The sequence below is a fragment of the Danio rerio genome, chromosome 20 (genome assembly GCF_049306965.1).
Source record: "Danio rerio strain Tuebingen ecotype United States chromosome 20, GRCz12tu, whole genome shotgun sequence".
NCBI classification, from domain to species: Eukaryota; Metazoa; Chordata; class Actinopteri; order Cypriniformes; family Danionidae; genus Danio; species Danio rerio.
The window spans coordinates 21,200,499-21,220,425 of record NC_133195.1 but is presented as its reverse complement, the minus strand read 5'-3'; the positions used below and the strand labels follow the sequence as shown (position 1 = coordinate 21,220,425).

Genomic DNA, 19,927 nt, shown 5'->3' with positions numbered 1-19,927 from the left:
ACTTAAGAGTAATTGGGTGCATACTTACAGATTGGCATCAGCTTGATGTACACAAAGCGGTAAAATAACGACCTTTCTTGCATAATGACCTTTGTTACTTCCTTTTATACCAACATACCAACTCAGCAGCAATACTGAAAACATTTATTGCCTGATTATTTGAAGAATTTCCAGAATCCGTCTTTAAGCTGGCTTTTACAGATAATCGCTAGACTGGGATTTTACTTTATTATACATAACAAATGATACCTTCATTGTAAATTCCAAACATTATATTAAGATTAGTCATGTTTTTAATGTACCGGTGTATTCTTCAGTAAGTAAATTAAATTCTTGGAATTTTTTAATATATTTTTTTATGCAAATCTATAAATAAAATACAAAATAAAAATAAAAATATAGCTCTGTTCCAAAACTGATGGGTTTCGCTATGGCCTACATTGTAATCATGAGGAAACCTCATAAGTGACCCATTTGGAGTGCTCTACATAAGAGGAAAGCCTGTGTGCCACACAAATTGCTTTCCACAGGGTAAAAATGTATTTATTTGTTTATTCATTTTGATAGCGTGCAGAAGTCAGGTTCTGGAAGAAAAAAATACCAATTTTTTTTTTTTTTCATGAGAGAATATTTTTAATGGAAACCTATAAACCTACTTTGAGCTGAAATCCATTGATAGTATTTGCATTTGTTGAAACCATCAAAATGCAATTCCTGGTGAAAAACCACATTGCATAATTCCACAAAAATCTATACCAATCAAAAAATTGTGGCAAGGAAATACCATTAAAATAATCTATTGATGTTCACTCATACTCGTGAAGGGTTCTCTCAAGGGCATTTACACACATTTTTTAAATAAAAGCATTGTTTTATTCTATTTGAATAAAAAGGAATTATTTTAATTGTGGTTTTGAAACTTTATATATATAGGTAAAGTCAGAACTATTAGCCCCCTTTGAAATTATTTTCTTTTTAAAATATTTCCTAAATGATGTTTAACAGAGCAAGGACATTTTCACGTATTTCTGATAATATTTTTTCTTCTGGAGACAGTCGTATTTGCTTTATTTTGGCTGGAATAAAAGCAGTTTTTAAATTTTTAAGAATCATTTTAAGGTAAAAAAAAATGTATAGTCCTTTTAAGCAATTTTTTTTGATAGTCTACAAAACAAACCAATGTTATACAATCACTTGCCTAATTACCCTAATCTGCCTAGTTAAATTAATTAAACAAGTTAAGCCTTTAAATGTCACTTTAAGCTCTATAGAAGAGTCTTAAAAATATCTAGTCAAATATTATTTACCGTCATCATGGCAAAGATAAAATAAATCAGTTATTAGAAATGTGTTGAAAAAAAATCTTCTCTCCGTTAAACAGAAATTGGACAAAAAAATAAACAATGGGGCTAATAATTCTGACCAACTGTGTGTGTGTGTTCATATATATATATATATATATATATATATATATATATATATATATATATATATATATATATATATATATACATACATACATACACTCACTGGCTACTTTCTTCACACCTGACTAGTACCGGCCTGGACCCCCATTTTGCCTTCAGAACTGCCTTAATCCTTCGTAGCATAGATTCAACAAGGTACTGGAAATATTTCTCAGAGATTTTGGTCTACATTGACATGAAAGCAGTTGCTGCAGATTTGTCAGCTGCACATCCCAAAGGTGCTCTACTGGATTGAGATTTGGTGAGTGTGGAGGCCATTTGAGTACAGTGAACTCATTGTCATGTTCAAGAAACCAGTAAGAGATGATTCACACTGAGAGGCAGAAGAAAGAGTCAGCTCGCCGGGAACAGCAGGATAAGGTTCTCACTCATCAGATCACCCAGATGCAGATGGATCTGGACCAGGCCCGACATGGAGCTCTTTCTTCTGAACGGTCAGAAAGCTCAACTCGGTCAGTAAATTTGACCCTTACCCCATGCCCAGAGTTGACGACCTAGTGGAGAGACTCAGTAAAGCAAAGTTTCTCACTACACTTGACCTATGCAAAGGTTATTGGCAAATCGCATTAAGTGCAGACAGCAAAGAAATGACAGCATTTAAAACCCCATTTGGTCACTATCATTTCAGGGTTCTTCCCTTTGGACTGCATGGGGCACCTGCCACCTTTCAGAGAATGATTGATCAAATTCTCCGGGGTACAGAGACTTTCGCTGCAGCATACTTGGATGATATAATCATCTTCAGCAGGTCCTGGCAGGACCATCTTCAACATCTCCAGGAAGTATTATCCAGGATCAAGTCTGCTGGACTCACCATCCGTCCAGACAAGTGTGCAATAGCCAAAGAGGAGACTTGTTACCTTGGTCATGTCCTGGGCCATGGAGTCATCCTTCCGCAGGTGGGGAAAATCGAGGCCATCAAAAATGCAGAGCGACCTACAACCAAGAAACAGGTACGAGCTTTTCTTGGCCTAGTAGGATGGTATAGACGATTTATCCCTAACTTTTCTACAAGAGCTGTAGCTCTCACTGAACTCACTAAAAAAGATAAGCCCAATATGCTTAACTGGACAACTGACTGTGAAAATGCTTTCATAGATCTGAAAGAAGCCTTGTGTACAGAAGCTATTTTACAGAGTCCAGATTTTGGTAAACCGTTTACAGTCCAGATGGAGTTGTATGTTCGCTTGAAGGACCTGTTCTCTAAGTGGGTAGTTGTAGGAGAAGGTTGTGTTTTTGTCAGTATAGGTAGCAGTTTTTGTTCAGGTCATTTACTTGATTTAGCTGAACAAGCCTGTATATACATTGTAAATATAGAATAGTTTATTTTTCTTTATTGTTATTTTGTCACTTTCACCTGTTTTGCTGGATTTTTGTTTTCACTTTGTGTAAATAAATCACTTTTCACTTTCACCAGCGGCTTCTGTGACACTTTTTTGCCTCCATCCACCCGGTCAATCGTAACACACACTTTATGGCATGGTGCGTTATCCTGCTGGAAGTAGCCATCAGAAGATGCGTACACTGTGGTCATAAAGGGATGGACATGGTCAGCAACAATACTCAAGTAGGCTGTGGCACTGACACGAGGCTCAATTGATACTAATGGGCCCAAAGTGTGCCAAGAAAATATCCCCCACACCATTACACCAACACCAACACGGCCTGAACCGTTGATACAAGGCAGGATGGATCCATGCTTTCATGTTGTGTTTCATAAAGTGGCCGGTGAGTGTATATATTCCTGTCTATACACTGCATAAAGCGATTAGTTGACTTTTTTTAAGTAAGTAAACATGTTGCATTTAAAGCAAAAAAGAATAATTAAGGAAACCCATTGCCTTAATATTATTAACTAAATGGTCTATGTGGTTTACTTACTTTTTAAAGTCAACTTGTCACTTTTAAGGCAATAAGTTAACCCACTGTTCTAAGTAAGCTTTTTAAAGTATATGGACAGACAGATGATGATTGAATAACCATGAAAATACACAGAGCACAAAAAATTTTATGATCAATTGTCAGTTTATATAGCATTAATTTATGAATATTCAACAAATCTTTCACAATCTTGATAGATTGCTTCACTGAGGTATATAGCAATGCAATAAGGGTTGCTTTTACCATGAATGGTGTTTTACCATGAATGGCAGCTAATACAAAGTGTCTTAGGAGGCACTACATTAAGCAGACAATTTTTGAACAAATTTTGTCAAATGGTGCAAATACAGCTGAAAAAACCCCCCATTAAAATACTCTTTGACATCTTCTCTGGATTTTCATCTATATGTTTGAATAATGTGTTATTTATCATTTTTTTTCGTAATTTCTTCTAAATGGACAATTCACAAGTCATAATGGCAATGTTTTAATATCAGAAGAGTTAAGAAATCAATATTTGAGTTTCCAAATAAATCAGGAATCCTGACTTTTAGTTGAAAGCGTTTTTTTTTTTCACCAATTGCCATTGTTAATGGGAAAAATGTTCTTAATTACAGTATTTGAAAAACTAAAATTGGAATAAATGTTCTTAGGTGTTTATATAATAAAACAAATGTTAAAATTGTTTGTAGTTTACTCTGGTTTCCCCCACAGTCCAAAGGCATGTGCAACCCAAGCTCATTCTGGAAACGTAGCTCCATGGACGTTTCTGGAGACCGATAAATACGTCCCTGGAGGTACGTATTCGTGCAGTTTTTGTTTTCGCGAATTAATGAGAGGCCGCTGTGCACGTTTTTTTATATCTCGAACGCCTGTTCTTGTGTAAAGCTGCCAGAGGCCACTGTCGTCCGACCGTCTGTCCGACTGACTGAATGACTGAATGATTGACTGGGCTGCCAGCCAATCACCCGACCCCACCCTCCTTCTCCTCCTTCCCTAAACCCAAGCAACGACTTACAAAAGCCATCCAGAAAAAGAAAAGCCCTCGTCTGATTTTGACCGTGTTTTCGGATTTCACAGCATTCTTGCCCCGTTATGAACTCGTTTGCTTTATTTTTTGGATTCTGTTTTTTCTTACCTGATTTCTGGAACCGCTCTTCACCGAACTCGAACCCAGTTGTCACGGCCAGCTCCCCTCCCCCGGCGTAACACAGACGAGCTAACCGGACAAACTGGTTGCAGCGGGAAAGCCCTCCACATGGAGATGAGCCGTCAGCCGGCGAGCGCGAAGAGGAGCGGCGTCACACCACTTCGTAGCGTTCGCTTTAAAAACTGAAATGCAGCCATGTAAATCGCGGCCATGTAAATCGCGGTCTCCAGAAACGTCCGCGGGGCTAATTTTCAGAATGAGCTTGGGTTGGACATGTGGTATAGGTAAATAAGATGCCGTAAATTGGCCATTGTGTATGACTGTGTGTGAATGAGAGAGTCTATGGGTGTTTCCCAACACGGTGCGTTGCGGCACATTTGCCAGAGTATTTGGCAGTTCATTCTGCGATGGCGACCTCTGATAAATCAAGTACTAAGCCAAAGAAAAATGAATGAAGAAACCATAACTAATAAATCAAATAAATCCAGAGAGACTGAGAGATGTCAAGTGGTCTCTTTAGAGCCTTGTTTATATCTAGTGAACACAATAAGGGCTGTATCTAAGGCATGAGTCTGGGTAATGGGTCAGATTTCTTTTTCACTGTTCATGCTATTAATTCAGATGGATCCACTGGCACAAGTACATAAAGCGAGAGGCACTGGATATGCTGCTGTGACAGTCCTCGTGGGTTTAAAAACAGCTTCAAAACAACAAATGTTTTGCAGTCGGGTCATGGAAGGCTAGCAAAGCGAGAAGCGTCTGGAGTTGATGTTCATCTTCGTGACCCCAATGAGGCGCAGAGGTGAAGAGAGGCCAAAGCCTGGGGTGACGGGTCCATCGCACAGAAGATCTGACAGCTCGTCCCGCTCCTCCAGCCCAAAGGTGGCATCGTTGAGCATTCGGCGGTGCAGGTGACATGTCTGCTCCACTTTAAGTTTATTGATGTCGCCGCGCAGTCGCATGAGCTGCCGAGCCAACTGCTGGTCCTGGATACGCATCTCCATCTGTTAGTGAATGACAAACTCCATAAGCCTTTAAATGCATTTTTTATGAAGCATAACCTTGTAATGAGTGAAACAATATTCACTCACTAAATTTACAAGTGTAGCTGCAAAATTAAGTAATGCCTTAGTGTTTACTGCTGTTTAATGTATTGGAGTTATGTTTGTTGCCTTTGTGTTAATTGTCACCATCACAGTGGTTGGATTTTATGCTTCAAATTGAAACATGTCAGACTCTGTGCTCGCCTCCAACTCTTTTTATGACCATGCCATTAATTAAAAGCAGAAAGCACTGCTAATCAGCCAACAGCTAGTTTCCAATCAACACGTTGTCACTTTAAAGTTTAAAAGACTGATCAAGTTTTCATAATATGAATACATTTTATAAATATATATATTTTGGTAACACTTTACAATAACAGTACATGAATAATGATCTGTAAATATGTAAACTAAACATTACTTTATTATTTATTAATGATGAGTTAATGCATGCCCTGATCATGAACTTTAACGACGTGCAACATGAGTCACATGTTAGTATGTTTTTTGCTAATTAATGTGTTAGTTATCATATTAGTTTATTCTTAATTTAGCCATCATGAACTCATGATATGTTCACGTATAATTATATCATGACTTTACTTAAAGGGGCACATCATACTTAACCCATTCTTAACTAGCCATGAACTCATTATGCATGTCTGTCCAGTGCGTTTACACTGAATAACAATAGAAGTGTTCAACATCAACATGAACAGTTTAAACACAGGAGTTCATAAAGGATGGGTTAATGATGATGCGCACCTCCAAGTAAAGTCATGATGACATAACTATACATTAACACCTCATGAGTTTATGTTAGTTACATTTAACTTAAATGTAAATGTCAATTAATACAGTAATTAACATTAAGTAATTCAGTTAGCCATTATTTACACATGAACTCATGATATGTAATGAATAATTATATCATGACTTTACTTGGAGGGGCACATCAACCTCACCCCATTCTTAACTACCCATGTACTCCTTATGCACGTCCGTCTAGTTCATTTACGCTGAATAACAATAGAAAAGGGTTCAGTCAACGTCAACATGAACAGTTTAAACATGAAGGATGAGTTAATGGTGGTGTGCCCCTCCAAGTAAAGTCATGACATAATTATACAATAACACCTCATGAGTTCATGTTAGGTACATTTTAGCTTAAACTTCGCATGAACTCATGTCAGTGGCGGATTTAGGCATGGGCAATATGGGCGACCGCCCAGGACGGCATCTTGCTGGGGGCGGCACGGGGAGACAAAAAAGTGCCCCAGTAAAAGCTTTGAGATAAGAATTACTTTATGCAAGTGTATAGAGCGGTAATCCAAGAATAAAGACGTTAGGGGCCATTCACATTTGGCGTCTTTTGCACTCGCAAGTTTGTTATTCTTTATGTGCAACCGAAACAATGCTGGTGAAAACAAATTGACGCATGTGTGCAGAAAGTCACTCACACGCGCTGATCCCGGTTGTTTACAAGAACACAGATATGGGTCGACATGCAAGTCGACAAAACTAAAGTTTATATAATATGATGATGATGATACTTTGACTAAGCAAGGCTATGAAGCAGTAAAGAGGAATAATGAGTCAGGGAGGTAACTATAACATCATGGTATTAATTCTTGGCCATGAGTCTAAGACAACAGATAATTCTAGGCTGGGTCAGTTGGCATTTCTGTGTGGAGTTTGCATGTTCTCCTTGCGTTCGCGTGGGTTTCCCCGGATGCTTCGGTTTCCCCCTCAAGTCCAAAGACATGCAGTATAGGTGAATTGGGTAGGCTAAATTGTCCATAGTGTATGAGTGTGTATGGATGTTTCCCAGAGATGGCTTACAGCTGGAAGGGCATCCGCTGCTTAAAACATGCTGGATAAGTTGGCGGTTCATTCCACTAGGGTGACCCCAGATTAATAAAGGGACTAAGCCGAAAAAGAAAATGAATGAATAATAATCAAATTGTTATTTTTATTGAAAATAAAAAAAATATTTCAATGTATTTGTAATCATTATTTTTAAATGTATATATTTTAAATATATATTTAAATATTTTAAATATATATAAAAGTCAACCTCATAGAGTCTTTATTTCTTGAGGGATGGAGGAAGGGGGATGTTTGAGGTGGTTTCGACCAGGGTGCCATTTAAACTATTACCGTCACTGACTCATGTTGTAGTTAAAGTTAGGTCATGATCAGCAGACGCCTTTACTCATCATTCATTCATAATAATGTTTAGTTTACATATTATTACATCATTATTCATTTACTGTTAATGTAAAGTGTTACCACATTTGTAATTAAAATTGTAAAAAGTCAAAGCTAGTATTTTAAAATTGAAATGGTTTTAATTATGTATAAGCCATGCTAAAACACGCCAACAGCATGCTAGCATAATGTTGAAGTTTGCCATAGATACACTAGATATCGCATAGGGACCCTGAGCATGCGTCAATAGCGCCGCCACATTGGTACAGTGCTCCCAGGACAAATGTCATTCAACCGCACTAGACAGTGTTATTACGTGAAGATGCAGGACTTTAGCGCTGTCTACGGGTGTAGTAACGAGCAAATATAATTTTTTTTTCTGTTTTTGTATGTTCTGAACTTTTGTGCTAATCAGGTAACGTTATTAATGATAACAGTCACTTACTGCATTCAACATAAGGCAAAGCAGCTCCAACTCGCACTAAACACTTGGCTTATGCTAGTTTTGTTTAATAAAATCAGCAAACACTGGAAAAGAAATATGACAACGAGAATATTGTTGAGAATGAGGATGAGAATATTGTCGCTGCCAGAAACTTGTATTATTGTCGGCTAACGTTAGTGAAAGAGTCGTTCGGGGGAACATTTATTTTCATTGATGTTTGCACCATTTTATGTTTGTAAATTGATTATTTTCAGAATCTTTCAATAGGAAACAGCAACTTATTTAAGAAGTAAAATGTCAAATGCAACATTTGAAGTTTCTTTATTTTATTAATTGTTTATTAATATCTTATTAGCATTTAGCATAGATGTTTCAGCTTTTCAGATTTAAATATCCGCTCAATTGCTGCTTAACTGCTTAATTGCCACTAACCACTTAAATAAACATGAGCGAGTAGATCCGTCTTTGTTAGCAAACATGCCTTTGTCTATTTCACATAACAAGGGGCTCAAAATTAGGGGTGGAGGGATGCATTATCAGATGTCCCTTTGTGCCACAACTGGCTCTGTTAATGTGTTATTGTCTCCAATTTTCTTTGTACAAATATTTACGGAGGCACACGAGGCGAAGGCAGTGAAGGCAGAGAGGGGCCTCTGATGTGGGACAGGAGCCTCATTGCGTGCCTCGGCTCTAATAGACTGTGCTTACAAGAATGCCATGATCCACATGACTGAGTGGAAGAGAAGTGATTACACTTACAAGAACAGAAAGAGAGCGGAAACAGAGCGATCGCCTCTAATGCTCATCTGCTCACCATCTTTCCACTCACTTTAACATGAATGACAATCTCGCGCAATCATGTGCTAATGGAGGCCTGCGTTTTCACTCCATTGTTTCATTCAAATTAGCTCACTAATGGGGATGCTATTCGTTTTCTCCGTTTACAGAGAGATAACTGAATGTAGCGGGAAAACATGCTGAAACATGTTAGCCATGTGTTAGAACATACTAAAAACATGTTAGCAACACGTTAATTCATGCTAATAGCATAGTAAATATTAAACACATGCTCTTAACATGCACTTTCATTGTGTTAAAAGATGTTATGTGTTAAAGATGCTAATTATGTGTTAAAAGATGTTTTAAAAAGCTAGAATCCAAATTATAGCCATGTGGTAGCCTAACAGAATGCTATTTTATGCTAGCAACTAGATAAAACAAAATAACCATGAATTAAAATATGCTTGGAAATGGTAACCCTGCTGAAAAACAGCATATGCTGGTTTAGTAGGTTTTGACACATGGCTGCAAAGTTTTAAGCTGGTTCTTGTTGGCTCTTGCGGATTATGACCTGGAATAAACTGGTTCTTTACTGATTATGTGCTGACCCTAAGCTCGCTTTGACAACCTTGAGTCCAAATTAAATAGCAAATGCTGTACTTAGGGAATTCAAGTTAGCAACGTGATAAACATGCTAAAAATGTTTGCCACATGTACTAAACTGAAGAGCATAGAAGAATCACCAAGAGGCGACACTCCGTTGCTATTTGGGAAACAGCCACTAGATGCCGCTAGTATAACATGGCCATTTTGGAATGAAAGTTCCAATAGCAAAACAGTACGCATAACTAACATTAGACAGAATTAATTCAAATGTTGAGTTAAATAGGAGTTAAAATGAGTACATCCCCTTTGAAAAGTAACATTTTATTACAATATTCCAATGAAAACAGACAATTTCCAAAATGTTGACAATAAAGTTTAATACATCTGACATCTAAAATATCTGTTTCACATATAAAATAAAAGTAAGGTTAACGAAATAACTTAATTACTTTTTTTTTCATCAAATTAGGGTGAAGCAAAAATGAGTATACACAACACATACTACATTATCTGGTTGTTTGTATGGCCTCCATGATTTTTAAAGACAGCATTAAAAATCATGAATAAAAATAAATATAAAAATAAAAAATAAACAAATTTGGAGAAAGAAGCTTTTTAGACAAAACTGGAAAAAATACTATGTACCATTATAATATAATACTCCAACAAACAGTACTGTTAATCTATTATCAACATCCCATTTTAAAAGTCATGTTTATTTAATTTGACATGTATTAAGTATTAATACATATTATGCCAATGCGTAAACTATTAAATTAAAGTAATTTAAAGTAATTTCACCTAAAAATGACAGTTCCAAGAAAACAAGTTATTATATTAAACATTAAGTCTATAAATTTATTAATTCATTAATCTTCTTTTCTGCTTTGTCTCTTTATTAATCCGGGTTCGCTACAGCGGAATGAACCGCCAACTTATCCAGCATATGTTTTACACAGCAGATGCCCATCCAGCTGCAAGACATCACTGGGAAACATCCATACACACTCATACACTGCGGACAATTTAGCCTACCCAATTCACCTGTACCGCATGTCTTTGGACTGTGGGGGAAACAGGAGCACCCGGAGGAAACCTACGCGAACGCAGTGAGAACATGCAATTTCCACATAAAAACGCCAACTGACCCAGCCAAGGCTCGAACCAGCAACCTTCTTGTGAAGCGACAGCACTACCACTAAGTGTTGTATTGTCGTCTTTCAGGTTGTACTTTAGCTTTGATGCGTTTTTTAAATAAATAATTTAAAAAACAGCTGCTTGCCATCGAGACACCAATAAGATCCAATAAACGGCCGATCGATTTCACTCCAGAATAGCGGGATCGCTGGGCACTGCTGTTGCAAAGGAACATCCTATTGAGAGTCGCCTCTTGGTGATTCTAAGCTCTTTGACTAAACCAAAGACTATGGAATACATAAGAATCACTCATATACTTTTGAATGGGGAAAAGTGTAACTGTCAATATGCCAAATAAAGCCCTGCCTTCTAGTACAGGAGCCAATCGGCGATCGCTATATGGCAAATAAAACCCGCCTTTTAGTACATGATAGTACACGCTAACAACATTTTAAAATGTTTAAAACATGCTAGAAACATGCTAATTCATGTTAACAACAGTAAACATTGTAAAACATGCCAGCATAATCTAAAACATTTTTATATAGAAAAAACAAGCAAGCAACATGCTAATGCATGCTAGTGTAACCCCGCCAGTCCTACGCCACCCAACCCGCTCCGGGCTGGGATCGAACCGGCGACCTTTCGCATGGGGCTCTACCAAGGAAACTAAAGACCATGGCCTCTAGCGTCTGTCGCTAGAGCACCTTTTAGAGGTCAGAGGAGTGAGGTTTACCTGCACAGCACACACTAGCTGTCCTCCGTTACACTAGTAATACTAGCAGTGTGCTAAAACATGTTATAAATATACAAACAACATGTTTGTTCATGCTAGTAGCACATACTTAGGCTAGAAATGTGCTTAAGCATGCTAAAAATCTTACAGTTTATTCACCTTATTCTCAGCTGTCGAGTGGGCGCTGCCATTTGAATCTTTTTGTCTCGCGACTTCCGGTCTCATTCACTTCCATTCATTTTTTGACGTTAACAACTGCTCATTACGCTGCTTGATGTTGCAATTTAATATTTTCTTATTATATTAAGCTACTTGGTCTGTGTAGTCATGCAAACATTTGTTTGTTGAGCAAGTAGTTTGGTCATTTTCTGCCGTTTATTATTCCGAGTCATTTCTCCCATAGGTGACTGAATCGGAAGTTCTAAGACAATCGCGAAAACAGGCGCACTTCCACATTTTAGAATAAGGTCAATAAAGCTGTATCAAAAGATTCCGACAAGGCCTTCTCAAACCAATATGAATGGTTTGTCCCAACACAAATTTTGCTACCTGGTTGTAGTATTTATTTTGTATATATGTTCTAGTTGTTGTTATTGAAGCTATTATTGTTTAGATGTTGTCTACTGAGGCATAAAACTTCTTTCAAGAAAACAACATATGTCCAGTCATCATAAAGTCGCCATGAAATTAAAATGTACATTTAATTTTTATGTATATAGTAGTTCCTGTTATAAATTATGTATCCATGCACTTCATTTTTTGTCAAAAATAATTTGCCCCATCATAAGCACTAATCAAATAAACTAACATTCCCTCCCCCTCGAAATACTTTTTTTCACTTTCTGGCCACATGGACATCCTTTTTCGTATCAGTTGGTGTCTCCTTTCTGCTCTGAATTCATCTATTCTTCAATCATTCTTTATTTTGTTTGAAACACCTGTCTTTTAACAATCTTAACTTCCCTTTCACTGTGATTTTAAAATAATCTTGTCATATAAGGTAAGTCTTGGCCTTGACAGACAGTATGCTATCTCTTTTTATTTTATTAAAGACATCTGTACATGTTGGTTGCAGCGCAAGAAAGACAAAATAGTCTATATGATTAAGCTTTTTCATTCAAGAATTCCATCAATTTAAGTTGAATTTGTATTTCTTAATTTTGACATCAAGTTTTATCACCTTGATGTTTCTGCTTACGTTTCTTCCAACATTCCCCTACAAAAGACACAAACAGGTTTTGAAACTTTTTGACTCACCAGTTCTTTTCTAAGCCAAACAAGAGCTTCGTCAATATTATCGAATCCTCCGAGGCTTCTAGAAATGAGTCCGTTTCCAGCAGTCATTTGGGAGTCCTCTATGGTTCTCTGAGGTGTCGCTCTGGGCTTCAATCCAGCATCTTTTTCCAGCTCTGTTGACCCATCTGACACCGCTAAGCCTTTGGTGTTTTGAGCCTCCACTCGCTCTTTCCACTCCAGATAGGACGGCCTTCTGGTTTCCAGTCTCAGCTTCTCAGTCAAAGCTTTCAAGTTTCTCAAATGATCATCAGGGGCAACTTCAAGGCCATCAAAATCCTCTATATTAATCTGAGGTATTGAGCTCGCATCCATGGCCTTTTGTGGAAGTGGTAAGTGTGACCAAAAATACACAGCGAAAATCAATTTAGGTGGTCAGATGATCTCATTGCATTGTTTGATCAATAAAGATACGGCAGACCTTTGGATTTGCTTGCGGTTCTCAGGATGGTGTGTCTGTGGGGTTATAAAATAAATCAACAGTGAAGATATTGACTGTCCATTTCCCCAGTCGGATCGTCTTGTTAGAGTAGCCATCCAAACACAACTTGGTTCCTGGTCCTTTCCTTAAATTAAAAGATACTTAATAAATATTTTTTATAATTTTACAGATTGATAAAAAAACAATGTGTAGAATATTAATGATTTATGTTTAAAATGTCCATCCATATCAATTAGCCTGTTGTAACATAAACGGCACTGTAAAATAGATTTTTCAAAGTTGTACACACACAGACACACACACACACGTGGAAATTTAAAGTGTACACATTTAATCCAGAGTATTTATGTGTAGTTATAAATTAAATTTACAGATTTAAAAATTAAATTTTTTTTTTCATAGACCATTTCCAAAATGCAACATTTTGATAGCCGTACATGAGTAAGAATATGATTTATGCAATTGGATCAAACTAAATTAGCCAGGTTTATATATGTATCATGCAACATATTTATTAAACTTGTTTTTATCTATTAAAGCACCCTTTTTACTCAAAAAAAAAAAAAAAACATATTTAAAACACATTCATACATTTTAATGTATTGAGTTTAATTGTTTTACAATTAACATAATTATTCTCTGACAAGACATCCCATTTTGGTGTCGGCATCTATAAAGTTGGTTTTATATATAGGAAAAGCATATTGAATGCAAGTAAAACGTTTCATGTTTCAAGCCATTTTTAGAAAAAAAAATTCTAAATATGGGTAAAATTATTAAGCGCAACATCATCACATGTTCATTAAGCGTAACATCATTCAGCATTACATTTTTTGTGAAAACAATTGTTACAGTATGCAACTTATATACTAGTATCATGCAACTTTTGTTACACTGAATGATACTGTGCCAGGTGTCTTCTGTAAATCATGATAAAAATGCAACAAAGGCTCATACGAAATATGTGCTTCAGCAGCCTATATTGTTGTGAAATGTTTGTTTATAGTTTCTTGGTAAAATGAATGCTACAGAGCAGCATGATGCCACCAAATTTGGTCCATTTTCACACTAATGATATTTACAGGTACATTATAGAATTATTATTATTATTTTTGTGTACTTCTTTTCATAACACCAAATAAATACACTCTCAGAAATAAAGGTACGTGAGCTGTCATTGGGGTGGTACCTTTTCAAAAGGTACACATTTGTACTTATAGGGTACATATTGGTACCTCAAAAGTACATATTAGTACCTGCACATTTTAAGAGGAACACTTTTGTACTTTTTAGGTATTAATATGTACCCTTTAGGTATTAATTTGGACCTTCAAGATACAGATTTGTACCTTTTGACAGCTCACATACCTTTATTTCCGAGAGTAAAGGGATAGTTCACCCAAAAATGTTATTTTACTCATATATTACTCTCCCATGAGTGGCTCCTTACATTTATGAGTTTCCTTTTTCTGTTGATCACAAAAGAAGATATTTTGAAAAATGTTGGAAAACTGTAACCATTCACTTCCATATTAGGAACAGCTAAAACTATGGAAGTCAATTGTTACAGGTTGCCAGAGTTTTTTAAAATGACTTCTTTTGTGTTTAGTAGAAAAAAGAAATACCAATAGGTTTGTGACAAGATGGTTGGGTAAATGATGACAATTGTCAGTTTGACAAACTAATTTAAGGAACGTCTATGATTTATAATCGGATATGTTCACCAAATGGACAACGTTTCTGGTGTGATCAGTTTGTTTAGTAGCTCACTTTGTACTGTGTTGCACTTAAGATGCAGGGCACTCAGGTTTGAGTCCAGTGAAACACAATTGCATAAAAGCAATGTAAAATTAGGGTAAAACTACATGGTTAAAATGCACTTGTTCTGTTTGTGTTTAAGTCAGTGGCTTACTAGGTAATGTGTACGACAAGCCTTGCCTTTTTCTGAGAGTGTACAAGAAGGATGTGTATCTAAAACAAATAACAAAATGTACCCTAATTAACATATTTTAGACTAGCAAAAATGTAGACCTCCAGTGGATTTTTCATCTGGAATGTGCAACGAAACATACACGAAGCAACGTGTTTTACCTTTTGCTAAAAATGTAGACCTCTAGTAGATTTTTTTTATTTGAAACCTACAACAAAACACACCCAGAACAATGTGTATTACGTTTCACAAAATATGTAGGATTGAGTATGTATTACCAATGAGCCTGGGGCGACCACATTTGTTAAAGATTAAACAGGACACATTCTAATTCTATGCAAAAATGTCAACCTATATTACACTTTTATTGTTATAATGCTTCAGAATCATGAGACAAATCTTGGTTCAAACAGCACTTTGCTGCTTTCCATTGATGTCTGAAATCACCCTCGAGATCTTACAAAGCTGCCGTTTGCCATAGCAACTAAGCAGAGGCTATGAGTCAGCAGCACTGAAGTCCGTCTGCTCTACAGAACTAAATGTCACTCAGATCTGTGACCAAAGAATATAATACTGCTCAATCACAGTCTCTCAATACTCTAACGCATGCTCCTGATGATAAGACATATTCACTTGAAGTCATTTTCAAGGCATCTGCATTGTGCTTATAATGCAATTACTATCAGGACCACCCAAACTTCCTAGCTGTCTGTCTTGTACTTGTGATATATTGTTTGGCCCATTGCCTTGATGTGTTTCGTCATCACAGCTGCTCTAGGAATGCGACTTTCTCATAAGAGCAGTGGATATTAGAGTATTTAGGTTCTTAATTGTGTGACTCTTGTGGGACTAATCACAATGCTGAAGTTTCGGCTCATTTAGTGCTTTGCTCCACCTCCTGCACTTTTACAGCTCTGTGTGTGGCATCAGTAACGTGACTCATCTCACGGGGAGATCCATTCAACCCAAACCACTCACAGTTTAGTCTGAAAAAATGTGCTTCTTACTTAGGCTTTATAACAGGAGACAGGCTAGAGATAGTTCATGTTGGAAATATGGGAACGAGACTCAGAGAGGATGAAAATAATGCATGGAATGTATGAAACAGATTGCAGCGCATCAAGGTTTTGATTAATATTCATATTTATGTGCTGTTTGAATAAGTATGAATATGGAAAAGCCTGTAGGATGGTAAATTTGTCAACAGAATAAACAAGCTACAGAGGTTGCATTATTTCATTGCTTTGAATTATTTTTGCAGGTGAATTATTAAGAAAAACATTGACACCCAAGGTTATCATCGGGCAAGATCTCTAATAGTTTCTTCTCTAAAAAACAAACAAGTTGTTTCTGCAATACGCTTGTTACATCCCATGTTTTAAAGTGTTGTCTTGCATTTCATCCATTCATTTTCCTTCGGCTTAGTCTCTATTTCAGAGGTCACCATGGTGGAATTAACCGCCAACTGTTCCAGCATATGTTTTACACAGTGGATGCCCTTCCAGCTGCAACCCAGTACTGGGAAACACCCATACACACTCATTTACTCACACACTATGGACATTTTAGTTTATTTAATTCACCTATAGTGCATGTCTTTGGACTGTGGGGGAAACCGGAGCACCCGGAGGTAACCTACACGAACACAGGGAGAACATGCAAACTCCATGCAGAAATGCCAACTGGTTCAGACGGGCCTCGAACCAGCGACCTTCTTGTTATGAGATGACAGTGTTCATGACCGCAATGACCACTCATATGCTCATGACCGCAATTGTGAATCATAATGCGGGATTGTTTAAATGCAGCGTGTGAACTTTTTAGGCAGTTCCTTAGCAGTTTTCTTATTTCAGATTCATAAAATTAACATTTTTACAAATTTGAATCATTTGCGAAGCTTTAGAACATGATTTACAGTTGAAGATACACATTTTGACAACGCATCTACATATTTTAAGGCAATGCTCTAACAATCATGCTATACTGATCCCTAATGTCGTACTAGCATTAGAGGGCACTGATTTCATATTTCAGGAAAGTGACAAACATGAGGGCAGGCTGCTCTACTGACAGCAAAACTGTGAGTTGAACTGCTTCAAGAAGAACATTATTACCTTGTTCAATTGCTTTTTTGATAAAGCTGCAAGCAGTGCCAAGGTTTCTGCAAGGATTTATATTTCAGTAAGTGTAAGTGTACGTAAGTATATGTTTCAGTATGTGTAAGAGAGGATAAAGAAAGTATGAGATAATAAATATAGTGGGGGGGGTTTGACTAGAGATTATTATTCTATTGTATACTGTTTAATTGCTTGGTCAATGTCATTGAGTGTTTTTGCTTCTTTTTATTGTTGGCTGTTGCTGTATGATATATCCAAAATCTTTTGGTGCAGTACTGTAACTGTAAAGCAATCAAAACCTGTCTGAAACTGCTTCAGCTGCATGTTTTCAGGAAAAATAATTACACACGTTAAAATGTATCATCAACGGATCAGAATCAAGCATTCAACCAGCCTGTAATAATATAATATAATATAATATAATATAATATAATATAATATAATATAATATAATATAATATAATATAATATAATATAATATATAAAATGTGAGGCAGTGGCACAGTAGGTAGTGCTGTCGCCTCACAGCAAGAAGGTCGCTGGGCCGCTGATTCGAACCTCAGCTCAGTTGGTGTTTCTTGTGGAGTTTGCATGTTCTCCCTGCTTTCGCGTGGGTTTCCTCCAGGTGCTCCGGTTTCCCCCACAGTCCAAAGACATGCGGTACAGGTGAATTAGGTAGGCTAAATTGCCCGTATTGTATGAGTGTGTATGTGAATGTGTGTGTGTGGATGTTTCCTAGATGGGTTGCGGCTGGAAGGGCATCCACTGCGCAAAAACTTGCTGGATAAGTTGGCGGTTCATTCCGCTGTGGCGACCCCGGATTAATAAAGGAACTAAGCTGACAAGAAAATGAATGAATGAATAATATAATGTAATCTAATATAGGTGACGCAGTAGGTAGTGCTGTCACCTCACAGCAAGAAGGTCGCTGGTTCGAGCCTCAGCTGCAGGTCAGTTGGCGTTTCTGTGTGGAGTTTGCATGTTCTCCCTGTGTTCGCGTGGGTTTCCTCCAGGCGCTCCTGTTTCCCCCACAGTCCAAAGACATGCGGTACAGGTGAGTTGGGTAAGCTAGGCTAATATAATATAATATAATATAATATAATATAATATAATATAATATAATATAATATAATATAATATAATATAATATAATATGTGGGGAATGTAAGTATTCTTTATTCTATTTTCATGAATCAAAATGGTTTTTTTGAGTGGTTAACTCTCTAAAGTATTATGTCTAGAATGTTGATCTCAAGTGGAAAATTCTCTATTTTTTCCAGACATAGTCAATGTTCTCTGGCCAAACAGACAGTTTGGACGACCAGGCATGACTGCATTTATCCATGTCTAATTAGATGTGGTGAACCTTACTGTCATATAACTGGAGTGCAAATCTTGTTTTTCTCAGCACAACATTATTTGGAGTAAAAACAAACTTCTCCAGCCAGAATCTTGCTTCAGTCATGAGGAATGGCTTTTCCTAATTGACTAATAATGACTTTCTATTGGAGATGTATGTTTGCTTTCTGCATCTCTTGTCATAACAGCATTTCTTTATAGCCAAATAGTTTATTTATTACACGTCATGTTGGAATTATTAACTTAGGATAAGCAAATTCCAACTGGATGGAATCTTGTTCATGTGTTTAATAACCAACCTAATACCTCAAGACACTTCAGGAACATTAAACTTGTTTAATTCTCAAAAACAACCTCTTAATCATATTACTGTGTACTTATAAATAAATAAAGAGTATCCACTGTAACCAGTCAATTTGTGTGTAAACCCATTTATTTATTTATTACTAAACGCCATTTCAAAACTTACTGACCCATTGGGGGAAAGGCGAAGTATTAACCAACATAAGTGACTCTTATAAACATTTAATATTCAAATCAATTCCCAGTTCATATATGTCTGAACATTTTCTCATAAGAAAAAGTCGAGTCTTACCTTCATGGCAGTTTGTCAGGCACTTCGCGTCCTGCTCTTCGGGAGAGCACAATACCTCTGCTTTTACTCTACACACTTGTTTCTTGAATGAGATGAGAGGCTTGATGGAGGAGGGGCGTCAGTTGCGTCAGGTTTTGGTTGTCCTGGAGACCGTAAAGAATCCGCGCAAAGCCGCGAGTACAGCAGCATCTGCCGGATCTCTCAGCAGAGGACAACTTCTTATAAAACAGCCGCAGAGACACTTGCCGCTGTCTTTATGCATCACTGTTAATGTAGGCTTGAGTTTTAAGAGTCATATGGAAATATGTGTGATGATCAGACATTTTTAAAATACTTCCTCCTGAATTTCACAGAAATAATGCGTAATATAGTGCGTGTTTCAGTTCTTTAAAAATGAGAAGGACCTAACAATACATCACACTGTGTCGTTAAGTCTGTTTCCACATATATTTATTATCCAGGGCTATGCAAATGCAGTATACTGGCTTAATAATCAAACTGCTCGTTAATGACATTTTATTATGTTTGTATGACCTCTGCTGGAGAATGTTAATAATGAAACCTTCTCAAGAATAGCCCAAGCTTCCAGTGAACACAGGACGTTCCAGTTTAGTTCCCATGTTTGGTTATTTTTGGGGGGAACTGTTTAGTTTAGTTTAGTTTAGTTTAGTTTAGTTTAGTTTAGTTTAGTTTAGTTTAGTTTAGTTTAGTTTAG

At 36.9% G+C, this 19,927-nt stretch overlaps 1 protein-coding gene across 4 annotated transcripts; it reads right to left on the bottom strand.

The window, feature by feature from the left end:
- Window positions 1-3,493: 3,493 nt before the first annotated feature.
- On the bottom strand, window positions 3,494-19,271 carry fam167ab (family with sequence similarity 167 member Ab). Of its 4 annotated transcripts, none has more exons than XM_073932966.1 (4): window positions 19,213-19,271; window positions 13,191-13,335; window positions 12,734-13,087; window positions 3,494-5,522 (listed from the first exon to the last, which is right to left on the bottom strand). In XM_073932966.1, the coding sequence occupies exons 3-4, from the start codon at window positions 13,082-13,084 to the stop codon at window positions 5,259-5,261; spliced, it is 615 nt and encodes a 204-aa protein (XP_073789067.1). In that variant the 5' UTR covers window positions 13,085-13,087; window positions 13,191-13,335; window positions 19,213-19,271; the 3' UTR covers window positions 3,494-5,258.
- Between the last annotated feature and the right edge of the window lie 656 nt (window positions 19,272-19,927).

What these genes read in the sequence shown, in the direction of transcription:
- fam167ab (XM_005160468.6), bottom strand. Translation starts at nt 13,084, where the DNA reads ATGGATGCGAGCTCAATACCTCAGATTAATATAGAGGATTTTGATGGC. An exon ending in TTTGGCTTAGAAAAGAACTG is followed by an intron (nt 5,523 to 12,733) that starts GTGAGTCAAAAA and finishes ATTCACTAACAG; the next exon opens with ATGGAGATGCGTATCCAGGA.